Source organism: Anas acuta, chromosome 7 (genome assembly GCF_963932015.1).
Source record: "Anas acuta chromosome 7, bAnaAcu1.1, whole genome shotgun sequence".
NCBI classification, from domain to species: domain Eukaryota; kingdom Metazoa; phylum Chordata; class Aves; order Anseriformes; family Anatidae; genus Anas; species Anas acuta.
This window is the reverse complement of record NC_088985.1, coordinates 17,115,546-17,140,309: the sequence shown is the minus strand read 5'-3', so window position 1 is coordinate 17,140,309 and position 24,764 is coordinate 17,115,546. Positions and strand designations below refer to the sequence as shown.

Genomic DNA, 24,764 nt, shown 5'->3' with positions numbered 1-24,764 from the left:
TTGTATAATTAACTGTTAGTTTTGTTATTTTTCATTAAAGTAACACAAAACTGCAAACAGGTCCTAGTTTAAGGACCAGTACCCAATTGATACTAAAAAAAAAATGCAGTTCCCCAGAGAACTAGCAATATAACCATTTATGTTATGAATTATTTGGAGCATAAAGAAAAAGTAACAGTCAAATGGGGAATGTGATACCTGCAGACTTTATGAATGTGTAGTTGGCTTGAAGATGACTTCTGTGGAGCCCCAGGTCTATACCTCTTCATCACGTAAATCGTGCTCAAGCGTATGCTTTCAAGTTACTGAAGCAGTTGCCATTGAGTGTTACTTAAATGTTCATTAGTGGGTTATCCCAGAGAGTAATTTACTGTGCTGTTGCTATCATGGCATAGATGGAGCCTTCGGAGGACTCGGGGGTCACTAAGAACATTACATTCACACCTGAGTTTGGGAAAATGCTTCTGTTATATGACATTGTATTTTCAGTCCGTAAGATGCTCTCTGAGAAGGAGAGCTACCTGCTAATTCTTCTTTTTGCAGGAGACAAGCTAAGGTGGTAATTAGGAACAAATTAATTCTAAATTCACTTGTATTGGTGATAGCTTTTCTTTCTTTGTATTAAAATACAATATAAAGTATAGTTTGGCACCTCTTAAGCTAGCAACTGTGCTAAATGTACCAAATGTAGTGTCTGTCGAGAACCATATCATTTTGTAAGAATCTGTAACAGCAAATGTAATACGTTTTTGTTGTATTTTTACTTCTGAAATTTTGCTCAGTTCTCACTAGTTGAGATTCTCACTAAGTCTTGTTTATTACCGCTTCACAGTGAGCTTCTCAAGTTCAGTTTTTATTTTCCCTGACTCTTTATATGCCTACTGTAAACTTAAAACTACCATGCTAAGGTTTTCCAGTCAGTAAAGGAATGTGTATATTTGGAGGAAGAAGGGAGGAAAGGGAATGCTTTTCAGATGCATTTATCTGAAATACGCAGGTTTTATAGTTTCTTTAAAAAGTACTCAAGCAGCTCTTTTGGCTGAGAATCCCATGCAGTAACCAAAAAGACTCATGTTACTGATTGTCATTTGTAATTTGAGTTGCAGTTTCTCCACATCTCATGTTAAGCTTATATTGGGTGTATAAACATGTTTCATGACATGCTTACATTTAGGGTCATTCCACTGATAGTTACTATGTGTAACTGCAGTACGTGACAACATCTACTCTGAGTTCAGGGCTTGTACCACTCCATAATATTGTTGCTGGGTCATAAAAGAAAACTAGGTTCTGTTGCTCCTGGTGCTGAGCCCACTGGTTAAGAAAATTGCTGCGGAGACCTGTACGTGACTGCATGGTGGGGAAAGAATTATGCAAAAGCTGACTAGCTGTTCTACCCTTCTAAGTAGGATTTACAGGATTGAAGCAAATCTGCTGGAATTCCTTGATCTTATTCTCGTTCCTTATAGCCTGAATATTTTACCAGCTCTGTGTATGATTGCTGTTTCTTTTAGGGTTTCACTGAAGATCTCTTACGGAGGAAATACTGATTATTTTTTTTCTTGATTTTCCTGAACTTCAGACCTCAGTCTCTCTGCTTAAGGGTAGGAAATCTTCAGAAACTCTTGACAAACACAGATGTAAAGAGAATAGCTACATTTAATCTAAAGCAGTTGTCATTTTTGACCTAACAGTCAAAGAAATTTAAAAAGATAATTTAATACCACTGTTTATTTCTTTTTAGGCTGGCTGGCATCTAGGCCCAGAACCAGAGGGAGATTTATTGATTTTTTGTTTTGTTTGCTTAGATTTGCAAAATAGCTATGATTATTCTGACTTTTTAAAATACCCTTTGCTCCCTAATACTCCTGTTGGAAATGGGCTATTGATTAGTTTTTCTGTTGAGCAGATAACCTTCAGTATCTGCATGCCTGATGTCCTTAGAGGGTCAGAATAAGGTTTATATTTCTATATTTAAGAAATATTTTTCTTTCTCCATTTGCACCTTAGTTATCAGTTAGAAACAGACTTATTGTGCTTTTGTAATTAGTCTGCAAACAAAGCTGAGAAGGATTAATAATTTCTACTGGCTACCAACAAGAATTCAGTAGATGCACAAGAGAATAGCCGATAGCAGCTCTGTATAAGTGACATTTTCACTAAAATGATCACTTGAGAAAGCAAAGAACCACCTCTGTTGAGGGATGTGCACTTCCATCAGTTTCTAATCCTTAATTATGTTTGCCCTGCGTTCTCCGCTGAGGACATGCAGCTATGAGACTAGCAAAAGCACTAAGGCCCAGTTCCTGGCGCCAAGTCAGTCTTGTCAGTGACTTGGACCTGTTCTTATTCCTAATGTGGCAAGCAAAATTACTTTCTTTGTAGCTTAGAGAGATTAAGATATACCTTTAATGGGAAGACTTGGTCTTCAGCTGGGTTCTATGAATAGTAGTCCTGCCAGTTCAGGAGTTTAATTCCTGAGATGTACATTTGTTTTAGAAGGCAGGTGTTTTGTTTTTTTTTTTTGGATTTGGAAGGGTCTATATGGAATAATCTGGAAAACAAAACACAAACAAAAAAGACAGACTGTTGGGAATTGTAGATTGTTACTATAGAATATGCTTATATCAGGGCGAGAAGGTGATTTATGTTAACTAGTGGACTTTGATAATCACAGCTACTTCAAACTTGCACTTATGGGAAAGTTCTAAATAAGTAATGTATCTAGAGGTGAAGTAAAGCATATTTAAAGTGCCATGGTTACAGTGGTATGATTTCCTTCTTGGTCAGTCTTAGACAAGGCTAAGTTAGTTTGTGGTGTCTCGGAAATTGTTAAAGCTAAGAGAGTCCAGAGAAAACTGATGCCAGTATAACTAGATGTAAAATTGTGGTCACTTAAATAGCAAAACCCTTCTGTGTAGGCAAATATTTTGATATTGTTTGACTCATAGCAGAGTATAAGCAAATAAGGGAAAGAAGAAGAGATGCATAGCCATGAGAAGCTCTTTTTGTATCTGAAATCCATCTCAAGGAAATGCCATTAGAAGTGCAAGAAAACCAGGGGGAGGTCTTTGCAAGAAGGAAATAGTTACAAAAGAGGACCCACCATAGAGGAGACTACTGCAAACACCAGTGTATATTGGCATGGTTTGTTGTTCATCAGGACGCTGAATAACAAACTTGGACTTCTCTTGCTTTTGGTGCACTGGTCTGTGTTTTCCTTTTGAGTAAATCACTTCAAAATATCTAGAAAAGCCTTTACTTAAGAGGGAAGCAAGCTACTGTGAGAGAAGTCCAGTACAGGCTTTTGCTGTAGGTTCTAAACTCAATTAGTACATGTCAGATAGAGGTTGAATGCATCTGTTCCTTTCCAGTTCTAAAGGGTTAAATAGATGAGCATCATCTTGTGAGTTTTGAAGTGGCATCAAAAACCTCTAAACTCCTGGCTAAGGAGTGGAGTTCTTTAAGTGCTGGTGGATTTTCTGTTATTGTTAGTAGTACATCCTTTCCTCATGTTTTCACTGGAGTAAGTGGTTCTAAAATTCCAACACATTCTCATCTTTGCTTTTTGTTTTGCTCCTTTTTACAAATGCTGCTTGAGAGTTACAGAATGCTATAGCATCTAAGCTATTTCCATCTTCTGTTGACCTGATCATCTGCCTCCTGAGCTACGAGGATCATAGGATATAGGAGATTTGCTTCTAATTAACTGAGTGTAATTCTTGGCCAAATCCACCGTGTCCAGAATGCACTGTGGTACAAATCCACTCAAGAAACTGCTCCCTCCTACCACTTGCTCAGTCCTCCTGTGAAAGATCCAGCTGTAGTGGAATTTCATTGCATTTGATGAGTGACTAAAGATGAGGCAACACAAAACTGTCATGTGAAGTGAGTAATGGGCAATAAGTGGGAAAAGAAAAAAAGAGGCTTTTCATCAAGCCAATGGATTTGTATCAGCCTGTTTCTTGTTTTTATGCTGAAGGTGTCTTTGGAAATGCTTTTCCGCAGGTTTGGCCAGAAGTGAGCTCATTTCTTAAGGTGACCTTTGTGGGTTATGCTGCAGAACACTAAGAGTTAATCCCTCCATAATCAGAATATAAATGTAGGAAATGTTCATTAGACTGAGCTGAGGAGCAGCATGGGGAACATGTTAAAAAAATATATAAATCAAAAATTGAACAGCTTCAAATTGAGCATTAGCCTTCTTAGATTTAATAATGTTTAAAACTTCCGTTATAGCCTTTAGCTCTAATTTATATGAAGGAGCAGTAAGCTGGAAAAAATAAGATTATTCGTAGCAATAAAATAATGATTAATCCTCTAGAAATCACCCTAGCCAATCAAATAAAAAATCATGTTACAGTCCAAGGTCAAGAAGACACTTGATGAAAAAGATCTCTGGAGGCAATACCCTTAATGACAAGATGCAGAGCTGAAAAGTGGGAATGCATCCTAGAGAGGGCTGTGACACTTGTTTTTTTTCTCCTGGGGAAATCTGGAAGCTTCTTAAAATAATTTTCTGGGACCCGTTTACCTGTGTTCAAGCCTGAGGAAAGTCTGACCTCAGGAAGCTGCAAGCAGCTAATCAAGGAGGCAGCGGAGGGGGGATAAAGTCCAGATTCCTTCCAACAAGTATAATCTCTGGCAAATGTGCGTGTACGAGCCGTTTCCTTTTTCAGTTTCACTGCTGGAGCTGTTGCAGGAGGAAGCCCCAGATCCCTGCTGCTGCTGCAGCCTTTGTGCTTACGGGAGGGAAGGAAGAGTCAGCTGTGGAAAGAAGGAATTTCAGGAGAAGAGAGCGGCTGGGCAGACAGCAGTGGAGAGGCGGAGGCTGGCACTCAGGAGAAATGCATACCCACAGCAAAACGAGAGGCTGGGACAGCGAGCGAAAGGGAGGGGACAGCTGAGGTGCGGGAGCAAGCTGAGGGCTGTGCCCTACCCGTCTGCGCTTGCCTCCTGCTGTTTTTAAAGGTGATAGAGAAATTCTGGGGCATGTTCTCCTCCCTTATTTCTCTCCCTTCCTTTTCCCTTTCTGAGGAGAAGAATCAAGCAGAAGAGATGGGGAGAGGAAGAGGACAGTGAAATTTTAAGATGCTCTTGGGAACTTTGATTCCTTCCCTTCCATCCCTTTCCCCACGCAGAAATGAAAGAGGCATCCCACTACCTCCGATGTGTAGCAGCTAGTGCCCTGCACCTGGGGAAACCGAGCTGGAGAGCAAGAAGAGGAGGCAGCAGCTGAGCCCAGCGGCAAAATGAGACTGTGAAGCTTGAAAGAGCTTCTGCCCACTTTGAACAGGAAGGATGAAGATTCCCAAAGTACTCACGCTCTTGGTAGAGTTCTCGAGTCTGTTATCCTGTCTCAGAAGCAGGGAGGTAAGAAATTATTGTTCTATCTGCTTGTAAAAAGTCACATGGCTTTTTTTTTTTTAATATCATCACTGTGAGTGGATCATGTTCTCACTGAATATGTTTTCTCAAGTATCTAGGCAGCTGTGGTCTCTGGGAAGGGTTGAGGATTTGGGGAGGGATTTATTTCATTTTGCATATGAAATTCAGGAAAGGAAACAAAGCAGATGCACAAGGGCTTGCAGATGCTTTGGCTCAGGTTCCCCACGTTACTCAAGCACTGCAGTGACCCTGGCAGGAAGGATCCTTTGTTTCTGTTCTTCACTGATGGACTGATTATCCCTATTGCTGTTGTGGACTGATGATCTATAGCCACCCAGACCTGGGGCAGTGACTGCAGCACAGGTTGCGTGCACTAAAATTTGGTGATGATGACTACTGAGGGATTTTGGAAACTGCTACAGAAACTGGCAACTAGTTTTTAATTAAAAGAGAAGCATATTACTTGGAATGCGGTTCTTTTGTTTATGGTCAGTCTCCACGAAGAGGATGTTTGGTTGTTCATATAGGCAGTTATTAATCCCTCTGTCTCTTGCAGGCTTATATGTGTGTACGAGTGTACACTAGAAGCCGGATGTCAGGGTACCCGGATTATGCCTCGATCACCTGTCTTGTGCGTGATCTTGGACAGTCACAAAAGCATAGTTTAGCTCACTTTCCTCTCTTTACAGAGAGCTTTGAGATTCTCAGATGAGTCCTTCAGCATTGCTGTTTTACAGAACATAATGTAGGTTCAGAATAGCTGGATACGTGAAGACAGATGGATTTTTGGCTGAATAGGCTTTTGGCAGTTAATTACTGTTTTATCTGTGCATCCCCTCGCGTGCATGCACCTGAGGTCTGATGTGCAGTTCCTGAACTGCGTCAGGAATTCATTTTCAATATGCAGTGTCACGTTCTGAGTTCTGGAGGATGATGGTGAAGCTTGGCTGTGGTTCTCAACACCTGCTGGACCGTTACTCATAAGCTCGATCTGTAAATGAAATCAGCCATGAGGAGGTGTGTGCTGTCTGTTGGGACTGTCCTGGCTTACTCCAGAGGTGGATTTGGTTTAATTCCCAAAGTTTGCTCTTAGCCTTTTCCAAGGAGAAGTGAAGCTGAAAGAAGCAAAATTACAGCATTTTGAAGAAAAACAGAACTATTTGCAATAGCCAGTTTTCTTTACATGCACACCTCTGTTCTGTGAATTAGAAGTGTGTTCATAAGCAGCTGCATTTAGAAAAGAGTTAAACTACACAGAGCTAGCAGAAGCACGTACAGTTCCTTCTTTTCACTCTGGGTCTGTGAAGATCCTGCACCTGCCTGCATACCATGTAATGGTGTTGAAGTGGAGATCCCTATCTCTCAACCAACAGTCAAGTTATAATCACCCAAAACACTGCCTACAAGAGGAAATGCAGTTTTGGGGCTGGGCAGGATGCTGGAATTCTTTGTTCCATATTCTTTGTTTTTAGTTATATTACTACCTTTGGGTAATAATCCCATAGGACGTATCGTACTTTGATGTAGTAAAAACAAAATCCTCAAAAAGCCATGTTGGATTTTCTTCTTTACATGCTTCCCACTCCGTATATGGATGTTTATTACTATTTTAACAGGGATTCCTGGGAGCATCATCCCATCAGGTAGATATATCTGTTTACTCGTGTGGTCATAGATGGCTTACCCTTTACATGGAGAGAGAATGCATGGCTGTTCATTTTTTCTTACTGGTAACGACGATTTTCTTCCACCTTTTCTTTCCGTAGGCATCTCAGTCTGACTTCCAATTCTGTTTGCTCAGAGCATTGGGGCTGAAACCCTGGAAAGAGCAAGCAGAGCCCTGTAAATGAAATTTACCCTTAGATCAAGGGTAAATCTCTGTAGGCCAGTAATTATTCTTTTTTTTTTTGTTGTTGTTAGTGGGCAGAGCTGTGATTGGGTTTGAAGAAGAGCAATAGGGAGAACAGGGAAGAGGCTGGTTACCAAGGTGTGTTTGCCTAAAGCAGCAAAAGGCCGAGCTGCTTTCAGAACATGCCCATGTTTATTTCATCGGATAATCATCTCTCTGCTTTTGCTCTGTTTCTTTTCCCAGGCTCTCCTGGGATCCCAGCCCAGCCAAAACCATTTGCAGAGTGCAGGTAAGAACAAGAAGTTATTAATTCAGTCATCAAGCAGACTCTTTTCTGCAGTGGTGAGCTGAGACTACAGGTACGATGAACCACTGCTATCTGGCTTCTTTGCTTTCTTTCCGCCATTTCTTTTTTCCTGTGTAACTCAATGTCTGTTTATCTCTTTCACCGGTTTGGTCAGACTTCTTTCTCTTCTTCATGTCTAATACTCTTGCAATTTTCTTCCTTTACCACATTCTTTTCCTTTCATCTGTTTTTCTGTTTAGTCTTTTCTACATGCTTGCTCCTCCTAGTAAGTACTGTCCTGTCATATGCCCTCCTTTTAGGTTCCCAGTCAGTCCAAGAAGCACGGTGTGATTTCCAGACAGCTAACTGGAACTCTCACTTTTGTCCCTTGTAGCTAACCTTTAGCTGTCAGTTACTCCTGCTGTTTGCCTTACATGTCTTTACAGCAGAAGGATTTCCTGAAATCTTTTTGTTTATTCAGTGAATATTCAATGAATAGAACTATAACTGTTACCAACTTCTGAGTTGTCTTTTCCCATTTTATGCACACTTAAAAAGCACACCTTCACACACAATCTTATTCTGGTTTCCCTATTTCTTATTTCAGGGTCATGAATAATGAATTTTCTTTTCTTTCTCTCTCTCTCGACCATATTTAATTATTTGTTGGGGTTTCTTTGCATAAGATAATTCATGTAGGCACTGGCCTAGAATATTGGCTTCTACACTCCCCACTGAAAGTGGTTCCCTTTCCCTTTCCTTTCCTATAAGTTCAGACAAGCCAGGTTATATGTTAATATGTAGAAGGAACATACATACAGTGAAGTACAGTACCCACCTTCTTGTTTTATAGAAATGACAGATAATTTTAAACTCTTCTTAGTTGTAATCAGTTTAGACAGGCAGTAAATCTTTTGAAGAGCCTAGGATCAAACTTAAGAGTATCATACTCAGGTACCAAAGCAGGTAGAGGCAAAGAGTCTGCCAGGCTCATCTGCTGGCCCAGAGAAAGGGAATACCTCTACTGAAATAATCAGTAATGGGAACTATTTCAAATAGTCCATGTTTGGGCCCACACTTATCATGTTTTAAAGGTCTATGCATTTTTTTTTTTTACAGATCAACTTGGGTTTTAGATAGTATATATAAACATCCTTGTAGCAGCTGCCTTAAAGAGCAATATAACTGAAATCAAACACACAAGTAGTAGTCAAGACTGTAGACACAAAAGAGGTTCAGGAAATCAGCCAGTATGTCCAGTGTTGTTTGTGCCTCCATGTGAGATGCCTTATGTTATGCTAACAGCTTCCTTTCTGTGCCCAGTGTCCAGCGTGTGTGGCATCGGACCTCTTGGGTATTACAACGGCTCGCTGGCGGTCACTGAGGCTGGGGCAGAGTGCCTGAACTGGGCAGATTTCCCTGACTATGTGCAGCAGTACCCAGACCGTGGCTTAGGGGACCACAACCACTGCAGGAACCCAGAAGGGGGAACTACACCCTGGTGCTTCTACCGGCTTGCATCAGGGACTATTGGCTGGGCTAACTGTGACTGTAACCAGGGTAAGAGCTGCTTGGTATCTCTGCCAGAGCCTGGGCTACACTGTCTCAAGGGGTTCAGGCCAGAAACGGGTGCTGCACAGACTTGCAAGTAGCAGATAAAATAATACCCTATGAAAGAAGCACAGTACACTAAGTGTCCCAAATTGTCAAATGAATTAGGACTAAAAACAAATCTGTGTGAGAGAAAAACATCTGTATATAGTATGGAATTGATTTAAGCTGCCATAATGCCTTGTATAAATGTTTTAATTCTCATATAAAGAGACTTCTTTTTCTTATGCCATTTTGAAAGCAGTTGAAGTTATGTGGAAAACAACCTTCTCCTACTCCTTAAGTGTCCATATCTGAGCTCTCCTCATATAATTGCAGCAGTTCAAATAAAACAAGGACAAATATTCTGTGGACAGGTTTGTAAATCTTCTGCAGCAAGGTGGGTCCTAGACTTACTATAAAAGTCCTGGCTGTGCCAATACAAGGACTGCTGCTTATCTTGAGGCATGCGGAGGAGCTGAGCTCTCTCCATATACCAACTCACGAGCAACACTTCCATTTGTCCTCCTGTTTTCTGATGCTCCTTCTTTTAACTGCATTTTGCAGAACAGATAATAAATGAAATAGCAAAGTCTCTTCCCTCGCCTGATTAAGTGCTTTCAAATTTGGCTTCGTTAAAGTGAAGGATACAGGTGTAGGTGTGCTGTGTGCTCATGTCGAGGTGCCACTTTCTGCACATACAGATCATTTCAGTAACAGCACTCCAAAACAAGAATGAGAGAAGTCAGGTTTAGCTCAGCTCAACTACACCCAAGTCCAAACCTTTATTTATTTATTTTTTTTGAAGGTGCTGTGCGGTTGGCTGAAGATAGTAGTGTGGAGCTCTACTTTGGTGGACTCTGGGGCACCATCTGTGCTGACCACTGGACGGACTGGGATGCCAGTGTTGTCTGCAGGCAACTAGGTCTCAGGTGAGAACCTCATTATGGTTGCAAGTGTTACATGCACATACAGTCTCTGAGAGAACAACCTCTTTTGTTACTGTTCTTCTGGCATAATACGTTGGCTGAGAGAGAAGTTTGTTTTGTGGGCTGATTGCCCGCTTACCAAGGACCTTTACCAGATTTTCTTTTTTTTTTTTTTTTTTTTTTCCACATGATTTTGCCCAACCCCAATCAGCATTTGCAAGAACTTTTTAAAACAGTTTCTGAAACTTTGTGTTTGAGTCTGTGATGAGTGACCATATTCCCTTTTTAGTATTAAAAGCTGGAATTACTGTACTGATCTATTAGAGATTTTGAGACTATGAACCTTCTCAGGGAATCTCTTATTTGGACTTATTCAAACTTCCAAACAACAAGGAGATGAGACTAACAGAGAAAGAAAAAGTTTATTCAGGTATTTAGATGTGCTGACATGTTACAATCTGTTGATAGGTTGTTTCATTCATTCAGTCTCAAATGAGGGTGCCGTTTCTGAGCTCAACTCCACTGCTGTAAGTGGGAAGACAGAATGGATTACATGGGGAAGGAGAGGGGGAGTTGCTTTGGGCTTGTTTGAATTTTTCCACTGGACTGAAAATTGACGCTCCATTATGCACTCCCAGTCAACTGGGCTCACTGGATGTGAAATGCCACAGCTGGGCTGGAAAACAGTGTGACTTAAGCAATATAAGTGTTTCATCATCCTGTTGCATTCTCCATTCCAGTGAGATTGGCACAGCTGGAAAGAAGAGTCATCCTGGACTGTGGCCTATTCCCCTGCACCTGCAGTCAGCAAACTGCCATGGGGATGAGAAAGTCCTGCTGCAATGTGGCTATCAGGAAGCTGTGTCAGGAACTTGTAACCAGGGAAGCGCTATGGCAATGTGCGTCCCTCCAGAAGGTAAATCTCCAGGGGAGGTTCATTACCTGTTTCTTCTGTGTATGTTACCTGAAATCCACTGTTACTGATCAGATGCTAAATCTGAGGTCAGGAAGCTGTGGAGAGCAAATCATTGGAACGTGTTCTACTTTCACCTGCTGTGCAGATTATTTCCTTACAGTGGAAAATGATCTCTCTTTTCTCAATCCCAGATACTCAAAGTGGGCACACTTCTAAAATCATTGCAACGTAGCAGTTGCTTATTAGCACATCCCCTCTTATTATTATTATTTTTTTTTCAGATAGCAACATCCTTGTCATTGTAGGAGCCAGTTAAAGAGCTATCTGTGGACCAGTTGCACCCCATGCTGTGGCATGCAGTCATGGATGCTTCTGGGGGGTTTGGAGGGGAGGATGTGGTAGGGTGGGATGAGAGCATCCTAACAGATCCTCTGGCTTGTGAATAGTTCTACAACCTCAACTGCTGGATGTGCTTTGTCTCTGTCTTGCTCTGCTTTGATCTCTTTTTCTTTTTTGCAACACAGGTGTAGGTGTCCCATTGCGTTTAGTTGGGGGAAAGGAGAGCTTTGAAGGGCGAGTGGAGGTTTACCATGATGGCAAGTGGGGTACCATCTGTGATGACCAGTGGGATGACCGGGATGCTGAAGTGGTTTGTAGGCAGCTGGGACTCAGGTAATTTCCCTGCTGTTCATCATGGAGTGGTAACAGAAGTAGCAGAAGTAGTTTGAATAAAGAATGTGAGAGCATCTCCTTTCACTATAGCACCAGCCCTTTCTATGAAAAGGGTACAAAACCTCAATCGTCCTATAAAGGGATTTTGTACTTAATTCAGTATAAAATCAGTCAGTTTTGTGGGTTTATGCTGTATAAAAGAGTTGGTGTATCCCTATCCAAGGCTTGTTTGTGTTGATCCCTGTTCCTGAGTTTTACATACATGTCCTAATGCATATCTTCTTGGCCTCATTGATAGCTTGTCATGTTGATTTCCATAGGTGAACTGCAGTCATTAAGTTTAAATATCTTCAGTTTCAGTGACTGCCCCTATCCTCTTCAGTCAGGGAAAGCAAGAGAACGCCTCATTCTCTGTGCCATCCAGCATTTAACATGGGAGCTGTTGTATACTGAGCAATCTTGAAAACCAAATTGGCACAGGATTGTTTAAAAATAGTTAAGTCAAATTTGAAATCCTTCCAACTTTGACAGTTTTTCCTGTCATTGAGATTGAGGCATTGTTGTCCTCAGAATTTCTCAAGTATCTGAACCATTCTTGTTACGGACACATTTTTTTATGTATTGGGAGGTCTCATCACAAGACTTTCCATCAAGGCATTTTGGTTAACAATTGGCAACACCATTGTGCCAGAAATACACATTACTTATGGAAGGATGTCAGTCTAGTGACCTTCCTTACTGAGCGTATGTGTGTATATTGTTTGCAGTGGGAACCCAAAAGCCTTGTCATGGGCTCACTTTGGGCAGGGATCTGGCCCAATCCTGCTGGATGAAGTGGAGTGCTCAGGCAATGAACTCTCACTTGACCAGTGCAAGAAAAGTGACTGGGGACAACAAAACTGTGACCACATTGAAGATGCTGGGGTCTCTTGTGACCCTTTCACAGGTACATACCTACAGCTCTGTGCCATCCAGATGCAGCCTTACTGCCATATTACACAGGTGGGAATGAATCAGAGCCAGCCTAGGTGGTGTTCTCATTGCTTCCCACAGGTGGCATGGAAAGGCTGAGGGATGTCTGTTTTTTGAGTACCCACAACTATCTGTGCCTTTTGGTTTCTTCCTCTTGTGGGCTGTAGAGGGTTTTCAGAAGTGGGGTTCAGCCTATTTTTCTCCCTTACTGAGCTCTGGTCTGTTGTTCTCCCACCCCTTGCAGAGGGTACTGTCAGGCTGGCTGGTGGTCGCAGCTCCAGCGAAGGCAGGGTGGAAGTTTATTACAACGGAGACTGGGGCACAGTGTGTGATGACGGCTGGACAGACCTTGGTGCCCAGGTGGTCTGCAGGCAGCTGGGCTTCAGGTAGGACCGAGTGTTTGTAGTATCTGTGCTTCCTAATTTCAAGGATTAGATTCCATGTCTCTTTAATGGGTTTGGCTAGACATTACTTCCTTGAATTCTGTCTTTGGTGGAAGGGTTATTACCATTATGCAGTTTTACTCACGAAAAATTATTAGGTGTCCACGTACTTTCCCAGGAAAAAGATACCTTTGTTACCTCTTGTTTTGACCTGTTTTGAAAGCAGATAACAGGCTTGATACTGTTTTATGGCTCCTTAAATTTCCAGATATATCAGCTCAGCACTCCCAGCCTGTCTACTCTGTCAGCTAAACTTTATTACCCATTTGCTCTGTAGCTAAACTGTATCAACTGCTTCAGTGCTTGAATGAAGACCATCAGGACAAAAAAGTGTAGTGTTAAGGATTTTCTTAATGGCCTGATTGGGCCTTCCTGAAAGCTGATGTTGGTGAGATGTGCAAGCTGCTTGGCTGCCAGCCGGTGTGTCACTGAGTAGCTTAGGTAGGGAGGGCACCAGTACCAGAGCTGATGTCTGTAGGGGAGTTGCCTGGCTTCCCTTTGGGTCTGAACTTGGGCCCCTCTGTGGGATTAGCTAGTTGTAATGAATCTGATGTCGTGTTCTGTTTCTTTCCTCTAGTGGTCCTGCTACCCTGGCCTCTGAAGGGGACTACGCTGCTGGCCAAGGCTTGATCTTGCTGGATGATGTGGCTTGTGTGGGGACAGAGCTCTCCCTCCTGGACTGTCCCCATAGCAACTGGGGGCAGCACGACTGCTCGCACGCTGAGGACGTGGGGGTCCGCTGCTCCCCTGAGAGCAACACAGTCGCTGATGGCAGCCTGGGTAACTTGTCTTGCATCTTGCTCTGGGTAGTAAGAAAGTATCTCGTGCTGGTTTGTTCCTTTGGAAACTCTGGCAGATATGGGACTTTTCCCTGTGCAGGCTCAATGAGAAGACTGCTTTCTGAGAAGGATTCGTAGGAATGAGCCCTGGCTGTTCGGGGGCAGAGCCACAGAGCTGTGGCTCTGCTACCAGATGTACAGCCAGACCTGTAGAGAAATGGAAACTGGAGAGAATTATGTTGGCAGCCTCTAATACAAACCTGAGAAACTGAGGAATGGTGGCTGCCTTCCTGTGCTATTGCTCCCTGATGAAATGCCTCAGCCCCATGTCTATGGAAACATGGGAACCCTTTGACTAGACACATCAGGCAACTGATGTAGTTACACTACTGTCACACCTTGTCAAGGCAAGAGGACTTCAGATGTTAGGGGCTGTTGTGTGGTTACTGGCACTCTCTTCTTTGGATGGCACCCTCTTAATTCAAATTGTAAATTTATCTTAAGTTAGCACTGTACATTTTGTTTCTATGAGGCCTGATAGACTTTGCTTTGTCTACTGCAGGAGACTTTGCAATTTGTCAGCTGTTTTTCATTGAAATATGCAGCATCTAATTTTTTGTTATTGTTTTTCCTGGACATAGAACTCCTTTTCTTGCCTTGAATAATGCAGTAGTTTTATCAGTTAATGGATTTATTTCCAAGGCATGTTTAAGCTTGTCCATTCTTGCCTAAGCACTTAATACCTTTCCTTCTGTTCTTGTTCTTGTCTTTACTCAGCTTTCAGAATATGAATTACAGAGTGTATTAAATAAATTAATATGCATGCAGTCTACTGATTTAGCAAGAAGGTGAAATGAGGGATATAGTTTTCATATATGGTCTCCACCCTCCAACACCACCCTTTTTTTTAAGCTTACTGATCTCTAGGGTTTGTTTTTTCCTGTAGAACCCAAGTTCTAGACACCTTGTGTCCTTTGGTATTTTTGCTTGCAACAACCCCTGTGTTTTCTCTTGCAGGGCCTCCTGTGCGGCTAGTGGATGGAGAAAGCACCAAGGAGGGACGGGTTGAAGTATTTGTGAATGGGCAGTGGGGCAGCGTCTGTGATGATGGCTGGACAGACAGAGATGCTGCAGTAGTTTGCAGGCAACTTGGTTTCAGGTAAGAGATCTGATAGGTACATCTTACAGATAGAAATAACTCTTGGGGGGAACGGTGTCTTTCTGGGCCCGTTGCCAGGAGCTTCATTTCTTAGTTCTGGCAGACCTGTATCTGCTTGAGGGATTAGAATCCTATTCTCATGCTGCCTTCAGCAGGTACTGGGCTACTGTCTGTGTGTGGAGTGATCTACAAATATCATTTCTCTTAAAACGTGCTGAGTTTCACCTGCCTCCCGCTTATTGCAGGTTAGCCACCCTCTCTCTCATTGCAGTGGTACAGCAAAAGCCAGGGCAATGGCTTATTTTGGTGAAGGCCAAGGGCCCATCCATCTGAACAATGTAGAATGCAGTGGCGTGGAGCACACCCTGGGACAGTGTGGCAGGCCTGACACTGGGATTCACGGCTGCTGGCACAGTGAAGATGCTGGTGTGATCTGTGACTATGTGGAAGAGAAGGTCCAAGATATGAGGAGAACAGGTGATATGCCCATTTTTTCTACAGAGAAGTCTGGAGCTTGAGCTGTAGGATCTGTGCATGCTTTTGCACTGTAGTTTTTCTCTCTTTTTTTTTTTTTTTTTTCCCTGAAGCTTTAGCTACAAAATAAGCATGTAGTCTCCTGCACCTCCTACTCTTTTTTTTCTTTTTTTTCGCTGTCTCTTTTCAGAAGCACAGAGTGCTCCAGCCTACTCTCAGGAGCTCTACCTTGTGTCAGGTCTTTGGCCCTTCAGAACTCCCCTTGAGCTATGTCATTACACCCTTCCTAGAGCAGTAACTACAAGCAAACTTTGGGTTTTAGAGCACCGAGGAAATAGCTGTAGATGTCCCATTCCTGGCATAAGACTACAAATACTGGAGGTAAACACCTCCACTAAAACTGAGGAAAGCTTTGGGAACAAATCTGTAAATTCCTTTGCACAGCACAATGCAGACAGCTACCAGGAAGATTAATGCCCTCAGGGAAGGAGAATGATATCTTGGCTCTTTGACAGCAGTTGTTGATATTTAAGCTGAAGATACCTACCCAGCTGTTCTAACTTTGCTGTGCAGGTCCAGAGTCTGGTGTGTGTGGCATGCGTCTGCTTCACCGTCGCAAGAAAAGGATCATAGGTGGAAACAAGGCTCTCAGGTAATTGCTGAAAAAGCTAGAACTGGTTCCAGCTTCCTAAAGTCTCTGGAAATAGCCTGGCAGATGGTGAATTTATTAAAACATTTTCCCTTGTGACTTTTTGAACTTCATTTGTACCAATGGGCCCATCTAGAGGAGAATGCATGCCAACTGAGCCCAGATAGGGCAGAGCAAATGGGAAAAGAAAACAGCTCCTGTGTATGTGATGCTTATTCTTCTGTTTCTTCTTCAGAGGTGGTTGGCCGTGGCAGGTCTCACTGCGGCTGAAGGGTTTTCATAGAGATACCCGACTGCTGTGTGGGGCAACACTGATCAGCAGCTGCTGGGTAGTGACTGCAGCCCACTGCTTCAAAAGGTGTGTTTGTGAGTGGGGAGCCCTGAGGAATTCTCAAAGACAAACAAGATAACCTCTAATGAGGTTAACCTCCCAGTGCACTGGAACTACATGGGAAAAGTTTCTAAACCAAAACCTTCAGGTTATGTTATGTGTGATCTTGGAGCTCTTACAGGGATGTCTTATGACAGGCTTGCTTTAGCCCTCACTGCTTACACCTGCCTTCTTAACTTCAAGGTTTTACACTTAAAGGGAACCAACATTTTGTCATTCTTCCTGTGGTTTAAGGAACTGTGAAAAGATAAGACTGTAAGCCTATTGCAACTGCTGTAGCCCTTTTTATGGAAAAAAAAATCCAGTGTGTAGTAGATAGTGATTGCAACAGCTGGCATTATCACATCAGCTAAAGAGATCCCACAGTTCTGAACCTGGCACTGCTTTATCAGTTTGTGAGGAGGTGGTTCAGTCTCAAAGCAATTGAGACTTGGATCAGTCTGTTTCTCTCTTGGTAAGAGTATCAAGGTCTTGCCTGTCTTTTTCTCTAGGTTTGGTGTTGATGTACGACGCTACCTGCTGCGGGTAGGCGATTACCACACAGGTGTGAAGGATGAGTTTGAGAGGGAGCTGCCTGTGGAGAGGATTGTCCTCCACAGGAACTACTGGGCCGGCAGCAATGATAACGACATTGCCCTGGTCCGAATGCGGGGCAGAGAAGGTCACTGTCTCTCCTTCAATCACCACGTTCTGCCTGTCTGCCTTCCTGATAGGAAAGAGAAGTCTGACGTCAACAGGCAAGCCTGCATCATCTCTGGCTGGGGAGACACAGGTAAGTGACAGGGCTTTGAGGAGCAAGATGGTTGGGGGATTCTGGACTGAGGAGTCTATATGCACTATTAATTTACATCTGCCCAACCCAAGGCCAGGTTCTTAATGCTCCTGTTGTCTGTGTCAAGGAACAGGAAATAAGGTGATTTTTGTGGCAGTGATCACTGTTTTCTGATTTTTGAAGCTGTCTTGGATCTGCCCATGATGGAAGTTTTAGTAGCCATAGCATCCTTCTGAAGTTGTGGGAGAGAGGAATGCTGCCACCTGGTCATAGTACTCTCTTTCTCCCCTCTTCTACATGCATTTTTACCCACTGTAAAACCTTTAGACAACAACCTGTGCAGAGCTGGTGCACAAAACCTGTCTACTGTTCAGGGAGGCCCTCGTGTTTCCATGACCTCCTGCTGTTGTAGTGGGAGCTCAGCAATGGAAAGAATCTTTCTCAGACCACCTTGTTTATAAAGAGCATGTGCAGGGGGAGATACCTGAGACAGTGTTCTTCCTGTGCAGTAGCTGACCTTCCTTGGAAGCCAGGTCACTGAATCTCACTGGATGTTGCTCCAGGGACAGCTGGGCTCTGATGTTGGTTTCTGCACTAGGTTTGAGACAGCCTGTGCCTGCCATCTTGCATTGCTATGACGCTTCCTAGGTAAAAGAAAGCAGGAAATATTCTAAACAGTATTAATTACTAAATCCTTAGCTCTCTCAATGCGATGTTTTAAAATGCTGGGATTGGTGGTGTCCTTACATGGATGCATTCGTCTGGAGACTGCTTTAAACACTAAACAAAGCTTTGTGACTGGCTGAGCAGTCCTTCCACACTTGGGGTTCATAGATGCAAAACACGGATTTAGGAAAGGAGGCCTTTCTAGGGCTGCTGTAACTGGAGAAAATCCTTGTGTTTAGAAGGACTTGCTGCCAAAAAGCAAATAGCCTCAGGGGCTTGTATGTTGATTTTGGCCTTACCCATCCTTTCCAGCTGTTTCTCTAGCTGTTACTCAAGTGTTTAACTGAGAATATACATTTGCCTTTGGAGTCATTTTGGGGTGCCTGGGAAGGATCAAGGAGCAACTTAGCCATGTGACTCCCTTAAGCTGTACTGGGACTTACTGGCTAGAATCCCTCCCACACAACAAACCCAGCTTTCCAAACGAGTCACCTACTACCTTGTGAACTTACAGTAAGTCTGTAAATTACTGTAAATCTTGGGTACAGAAAGTTTATACTGTAATATAGCACATGATCCTTACGTTCTGACCAAGTCTGTGATAATAAAGAGATCAGAGCAAATAGAGACAAGCCTGGCCAAAGATGAAGTAAGCTCCCTTTGAATAATATTTGGATGCCTCTGAAACATGTTCCAAAACTTATCTGAGGAGTGAGCACATCACAAATGTTACTGCATTTATTCCCTTGTGAAAACACTGTCCTTGTTTTATAGAGGAGGAAATGGAGGCTCAGAGAGGTGAAATAAATTACACAAGGTTCAAGTTACTTGTTGGCAAAACCAGGAGTAAGACTCATCCTTTGATCTAACCTCTTTCTCTAACCTCTTCCCCATTTCTTTGATCTTAGATTTCTTTTTTGTGGTCTGGCTTTGCAGTACTGTTTTCTGAAGTTCTGATGGTTCAGAGATGCTGAGTTTGGCCTATTTCTGTGCCACGTTCTTGACACGAAATGTACAAATATCTGGTTTTGTGCTGAGAACTGTTGCTCTTGGTTGCGTCTTGTCTATGTGTGAATTGGTTTGGCTGATCTGTTCTGTTCCAGGGAAGTCCTATTCGAGAACACTACTGCAGGGGGTGGTGCCTCTTCTCCCCCGGGAAGATTGTGAGGCCCGCTATGGACAGAAGTTCACTAACCGCATGATTTGTGCCGGGAACCTCTCTGAAGATAAACGGGTGGACAGCTGCCAGGGTGACAGTGGAGGCCCACTCATGTGTCAGAGGTCAAATGGACGTTGGATCATTTTGGGAATCACTTCCTGGGGTTATGGCTGTGGTCGAAAGGATTCCCCCGGTGTGTACACAAAGGTCAGCAAATACGTACCCTGGATCAAGAAAGTGACCAAGCTAAAATGAAAATGTCTGAGCCCTAGGAACTTCAATGTACTGTTCTTCTGCCCTGCAGCAGCTGAAGGCTGTGGCTTCTGGCCTGTGACTGGTGGAGGTTTATGTTGTCATTTGGACGCTGGGAAAAGACTTTAATATAGAACTGGGAGAAAACCAGTTATGGATGATTCTTTCTTTGGTTTCCTTTTATTCCCAAATATCTGAGCAGAGAAAGCAGGTGTACACTGGTAGGGCAAATAAGTCTGTGTTGCTCTGACCATCCAAGTCCTGTAAGGCAGTTGCAGTTACTCCTTTGCCCTGGCTCACAGAAAAGGTAGAATTGGAGATGCCTGTCTCAGTAAACCTATTACCCAATTTTTCTATGTTTAACATTTGAAAAACACTGAAAGGGGAGGTGAGATGCTCGGAGATGGCAACAGGCTCTGGCATAGTGGAAATCTTCAGATATTTTTTCATAAAGTGTCTCTCTTCAGTTGCAGGAATCAGAAGATTTGACCTGAGCTGATCAACAGGCTCAGTTGGATTCTTTTTCCTTCCTTGTTAGATCTCTAGGGGGAACCTTTTCACTTCTGAATAGCAGATCCTCTGCAACATGATTCCTTTAGTGTCTGTCCCTCCTAAGAGGTGCTTATCCCTCCAGTTGTAATCCCGTGCCACACATTTCTGGTTGTCAGATGCTATGGTTTTGTTGCTGCTTTCTCAATATAGTGATTCTTTGGTGTTTGTTTGTTTTTCCATAAAGTAGTGTCTCCAGAAATCAGTTGTTTGTTTGAGAGTAAATCTTCATTTTTAAGAGACAACAGCTTTCTTGCCCTCATGATTACTGTGAATAATTTAAAAATGTGACCCCAAAAGGCTGAAAAGACATGTTACTTTCCTTTAAATCCAAATATAATGTTAATCTCAAACAGGTGTTGACACAATTTAACAGCATGGCAGGGACTTTCTCTTGGTACCTTAGTCATCATAGTTATTAACTGCCCTTTATTTGTGCTCTTAGTCTTTAACATCTCTGTGTTCACAGTTCTCCCGTGAAACATGGGAATACGCTGGGGTATAGGTACAGAACAAACACAAGGAGTGAGTAATTTGCTTGAGGTGTAAAACAGTAAGTGTGCTGCGAAGCAGCTTCCTGCTTTTCTGAAGTGTGTGCTATTCTTGCAACCTTTGGACTATGCTTCCTCTCTTCTCTCTGCACTATTTCTCTTCTCATTCCTCTCAGAGAAAGTAAACTGGTTGAAGAGTATGAGAGCAGTGCCATTAAGCTATAGTTTAGGCTCAGACCTTTCAGCCTGAACAGATAAAATACTGAGAGAAAGCAGGGGTTGTTGAATACTTCAATTTCTTCCTTCCCTCTTATCAAAACAAGTGAATAGTTTCCTACTCTTAGGTCTTCCTTACTTTTGGAAGCTAACTTATTGTTCTTGAGTGCGTAGAGAAATATACAAATAGAGGGGCTAAGTGTGTTAACAGCTGTGCAATGCACAACAGTGTGTTCTAGCTGTGTGGCCAAGCCAGAGAAAAGTCTGTTCAGGAGCAGCTTTGCTGCATAACTGATGATCCAAACATGGCCTAATAAAATGGTATGGGACATGTGGAACTTGTGCCAAATGTGCATGTTTGGGGCTCCCTCATGCACCGTGGTGTGGGCATTGATTGGGTCAGACACTGGCCTGCTGTCTGGGAGGTGTGGACTCCAGGCACCGAGGTGTTCGGTACCTAGGGATTAGCAAGGCGAGAACGGAAGGCAGAGTGCAGCCTGTGGATTAGCCGTGTCATCTCACTGGACGGGTGGTGACAGCATCCTAGAAACTGTCTTGGATTCAACTAGCAGTGATTGCCTAAAGTTTTAATCTGTCATCTATAAAGCAGCTTAATCTAAAGGTGCTGACCTGGCGAGGTATCTGGTTGTTGTGCGTGAATGTTAAACCAAACAGTTGCATTTACTCTCTCCAGTAGATTACAAGGCAGTTGGGTTACAGCTGCTGCAATGGGCTGTTTAAATATCCTGCTTGGAAACTTTACTTTGAAAAAGAATTATAGGAATCTCTAAAACATGCAGTGTAAGAACCCCTGCAAATTGGCACTTGAGACTGATCTGATCTGTTGGTGCCTCTTCTCGTGGGGCTGAATGTCTGCAGTTGGCTTGTGCTGATAACCCTGTCTGAAGAGCCAGGTTTGGTCCTTCAGTAGTGCCCTGCTTGGCTCCGTGCTGGCTAAGTTGTCCTACACCTGCTGGCAGAGAGTCCCTAAGAAATAAGCTGAAGACTGTTCCTTATCACCCAGGAATTAAAACAACAGGAGGACCGAGGACAATTACATTACAGACCTCTTGTCTTGCAGGGCGTTAAATCCCAAGTTCCACGCCAGCAGTAGCAGTATCTGTTTGGGAATAGAAAGGGATTTGGCTTTAACTGTCAGCTTCCCAAACCAGAATGCTGCAGGTGCCTTGAGTGCTGTCACACCTCTAGCTTAACCTGGTTTGATCTTCCAGCTCATGCCTATAACCCAAAGAGGCATAGAAATATAGAAAGGATTGAAACTGTAAGTTTATTTCCTTAAGCCTACTGGTTGCCGTTCAGGAGTTATTAAAAATGACCGTATAACAAGTATGAGACAGGCCTGGCAGTGTAACCTGAGATTCCCATGTTCCAACCCAAAATATTTCTCTTGGATTTTGTCACCGTGAAAGCTGTGAGAATCATTGTAGCTAATGTTCTGTGAGTCCTGCAGGAGCCAGGAGGAGGGAAGGAAGTATCTTATCTCCATCTAATTTTGCACCTTACTTGTTCTGTATGCAAGCCTGCAAATACTCTCCTCAGTTGTCCTGACCTGTTTCAGAACACCACTATCGCTCTTTGCAGCCCAAGCCAAACTCAACGTACTTTGCCGCTGGGCTTACTGAATTGTCTGGTTGGATGAGTAGCGCCCAGCCACTCAGGCTTGTATTTTGTACCTAATGTTGCCCAGCAGCAGACATTTCAAAGGACAGTGCGTGTGCATTTTTACTGAGCAAGTTTTAACAGCCTTCTCTTTTGGGAAATTTTGTGGCCCGTTTAAGTTAATCACTTGCATTGCTATCATGATTAAAATAAAAGTGCAAGTACTCAGCCTTCTAGGTATTGCACAAACACTGTGCACTATTTTTTTTAAATTTTCCTAAATGTCAGAGTTCATCTCCCTAACTTTTTAAAAAATGTTTAATCTAACCAAATTTCATATTCCATATAAATGTTTAATCTCTTCTTTAATCCAACTAAGCCTCAGTGTTTTCTGGCAATGAGAACCAATATCATTTTATACTCTGTAGCACATTGTTTCTTTTTATAGATCCAGAATGAATTGCCTTTTGTTTTCATTGAATCCCATCTATCCATGTGTTCTCAGCTGTAAGTGGAAATAAGGGGCCTTGCTTTATATTGTCATCTTTTACTCTACAGATAGTTCCCTTCCTAAAACTGTGGCTTCTCTGTTTCTCTTCAACTCAAACTGTCCATCTATCTGATAAGATGCTAACTATCTCTCCATGCCTTCTCTTTCTGCTGGTGTTTAAGCTTTGGTAGCCAGAACTGAATACAGTTTGAGAAAATAATCTGCTGATGATTTTCAGTACTGTTTTCTATAGTAGGCAATGCTGTAAGTGATTTCAGCACTGTATGTATATTACGTATGTATACTGGAGATAACTTTAAACTTGCTGGTATAGTTTTGGTGGCAGCTACAATGGGGAGCACACCAGCCAAGGTCAATTTACCCTGTGTCTCTGGCAGGTGCAGCAGCACCTCTAAGCTCAGAGCAGTTGCTGTAGGTATGTCTGTGGAGCATAACGCAGCTCTGGGCAGAGAACACCTGCTGATCTGTGTGGAGTGTTGCCCTGGCTGACATACCTGTAGGACAGAGGCAGTCTGTCTTAGCAGCATTAGTCAGTGGAATGAGGCAGCGCTCCTAGGAGCTGACAGCTCAGTTACTCTTTCTGGCAACTGCACTGTGCCATGGGAACGCTGTGTGAGACAAGTTCCTGTAGCAACGTGGTACACACTGGCTGTGTGAGAAAGACAGGTGACTAGGTAGTGTGTATGTTAAGTGTCGAAGGAGCAGCTATTAATGCTCCCGTTACCCCTCTTCCTAAGAGAATGCCCTGGTGCTCTGCGAAGGCTGACCCAGTGCTGGTGTTGCCCTGACCTGTAGTGCCTACCTGGGTACCCTCGTCTGCCCTGTCTTGACACCAACCCAGGCTTTGGCCAGCTGAAGCTGGGTTAAAGATTTAACCTATTCGTGCAGTTGAATGCTGTTCAGAGGATTTCTAGGAGTTGTTCTGTGCTATAATTAATCAGGCAGCTGTTTATGAACCTGGACAGAATGTCAATTACTCTTGTAATCCTTGTACCTTTATAGCAGAGAATAGTAGATCAGTTCCTCAAAGGTATTAGCGGAGTGATTGGTTAGGAGACGGGAACATGGATATTTGCGTTCTCAGGGGTAGGAGAACTAGGCTTGCTTTTTGTCTATCTGCCTTCCTTTCTGAAACCAATATCCTGAAGTTGTGATGATCCATCAGTCACTTGAAGACAACTTTTTATGTGTATCTTCAACAATCAGAGGAAAGCTTTTGGCAGATGAACTGTATTTAAGTGACACCATATTGATAGATTTGCTGGGAGTTTCTTGTACCTAGAGAACGTGGACACAGGAACAGAAGAGCCCCTGGTGGTTACCAGCTGGGGACAGCTCCCTGTGCAATGAGGCATTGTGACTTGGACCAATGTCTTGGGCTTTAATTATTCAAGAAAATGTTTAATTCCCTACATCGAGGAGGAACACTCAGCCCACTCAGTCCTATTAAAACCCCTTTCTACTAACTGGGGACTGAGTACCTCTAAAATCAGGCTGTTGCCAAAACTGTTGAGTCCCTTGGATCAACACCAATGGCTCATGAGATATGTTAATAAATGGATTATACTGTGACTGTGTGGGGCTCTGTCTTATTTTTAATAAAGGAACCTGTTCCAAGGGCATGTTTTAGTTTGTGTTTTTTTTTGGTGTTATATTTTTTTTCTCTTTCTTTTTCAGCACTGAATTATGCTAATTAACTATTTGTGTTAATGTTATTTTTGGTATAGTTTTAATATGTGTAAGAATGTTATAAAGTCAGTATCATATTAGCTACCATAAAAATGAAATGCAACAGCTCTTTGAATGCCATGTTTTATGGCCATTTGGAACAAGTGAAGGGTATCAGCAAAGCAATTAATTGCACTTAAAACTCAACACAGTTTTATGTATCAGGTTCATAATTCATTGCTATTGTTATCTTTACATACTAGTTTTGAACAAACTTGATCTTGTCTCCTTCCAGGGTAGGATTCATATATCACCACTTGAAGGAACAAAGCCAAACTTTGGAAAAATGGAAGCAAAATGCAA

The 24,764-nt window shown here is 42.7% G+C and overlaps 1 protein-coding gene across 1 annotated transcript; it reads left to right on the top strand.

Annotated features, from left to right (window-relative positions):
- Positions 1 to 49: 49 nt before the first annotated feature.
- On the top strand, positions 50 to 24,355 carry LOC137859925 (neurotrypsin-like). The gene is made up of 16 exons (XM_068689492.1): positions 50 to 4,971; positions 5,142 to 5,373; positions 7,481 to 7,526; positions 8,847 to 9,083; positions 9,922 to 10,045; positions 10,783 to 10,958; positions 11,483 to 11,630; positions 12,398 to 12,576; positions 12,847 to 12,988; positions 13,623 to 13,825; positions 14,842 to 14,983; positions 15,255 to 15,460; positions 16,031 to 16,109; positions 16,342 to 16,464; positions 16,989 to 17,269; positions 19,039 to 24,355. Exons 2-16 carry the CDS (start codon positions 5,302 to 5,304, stop codon positions 19,347 to 19,349), a joined length of 2,469 nt encoding a protein of 822 aa, XP_068545593.1. The 5' UTR covers positions 50 to 4,971; positions 5,142 to 5,301; the 3' UTR covers positions 19,350 to 24,355.
- Positions 24,356 to 24,764: the final 409 nt, after the last annotated feature.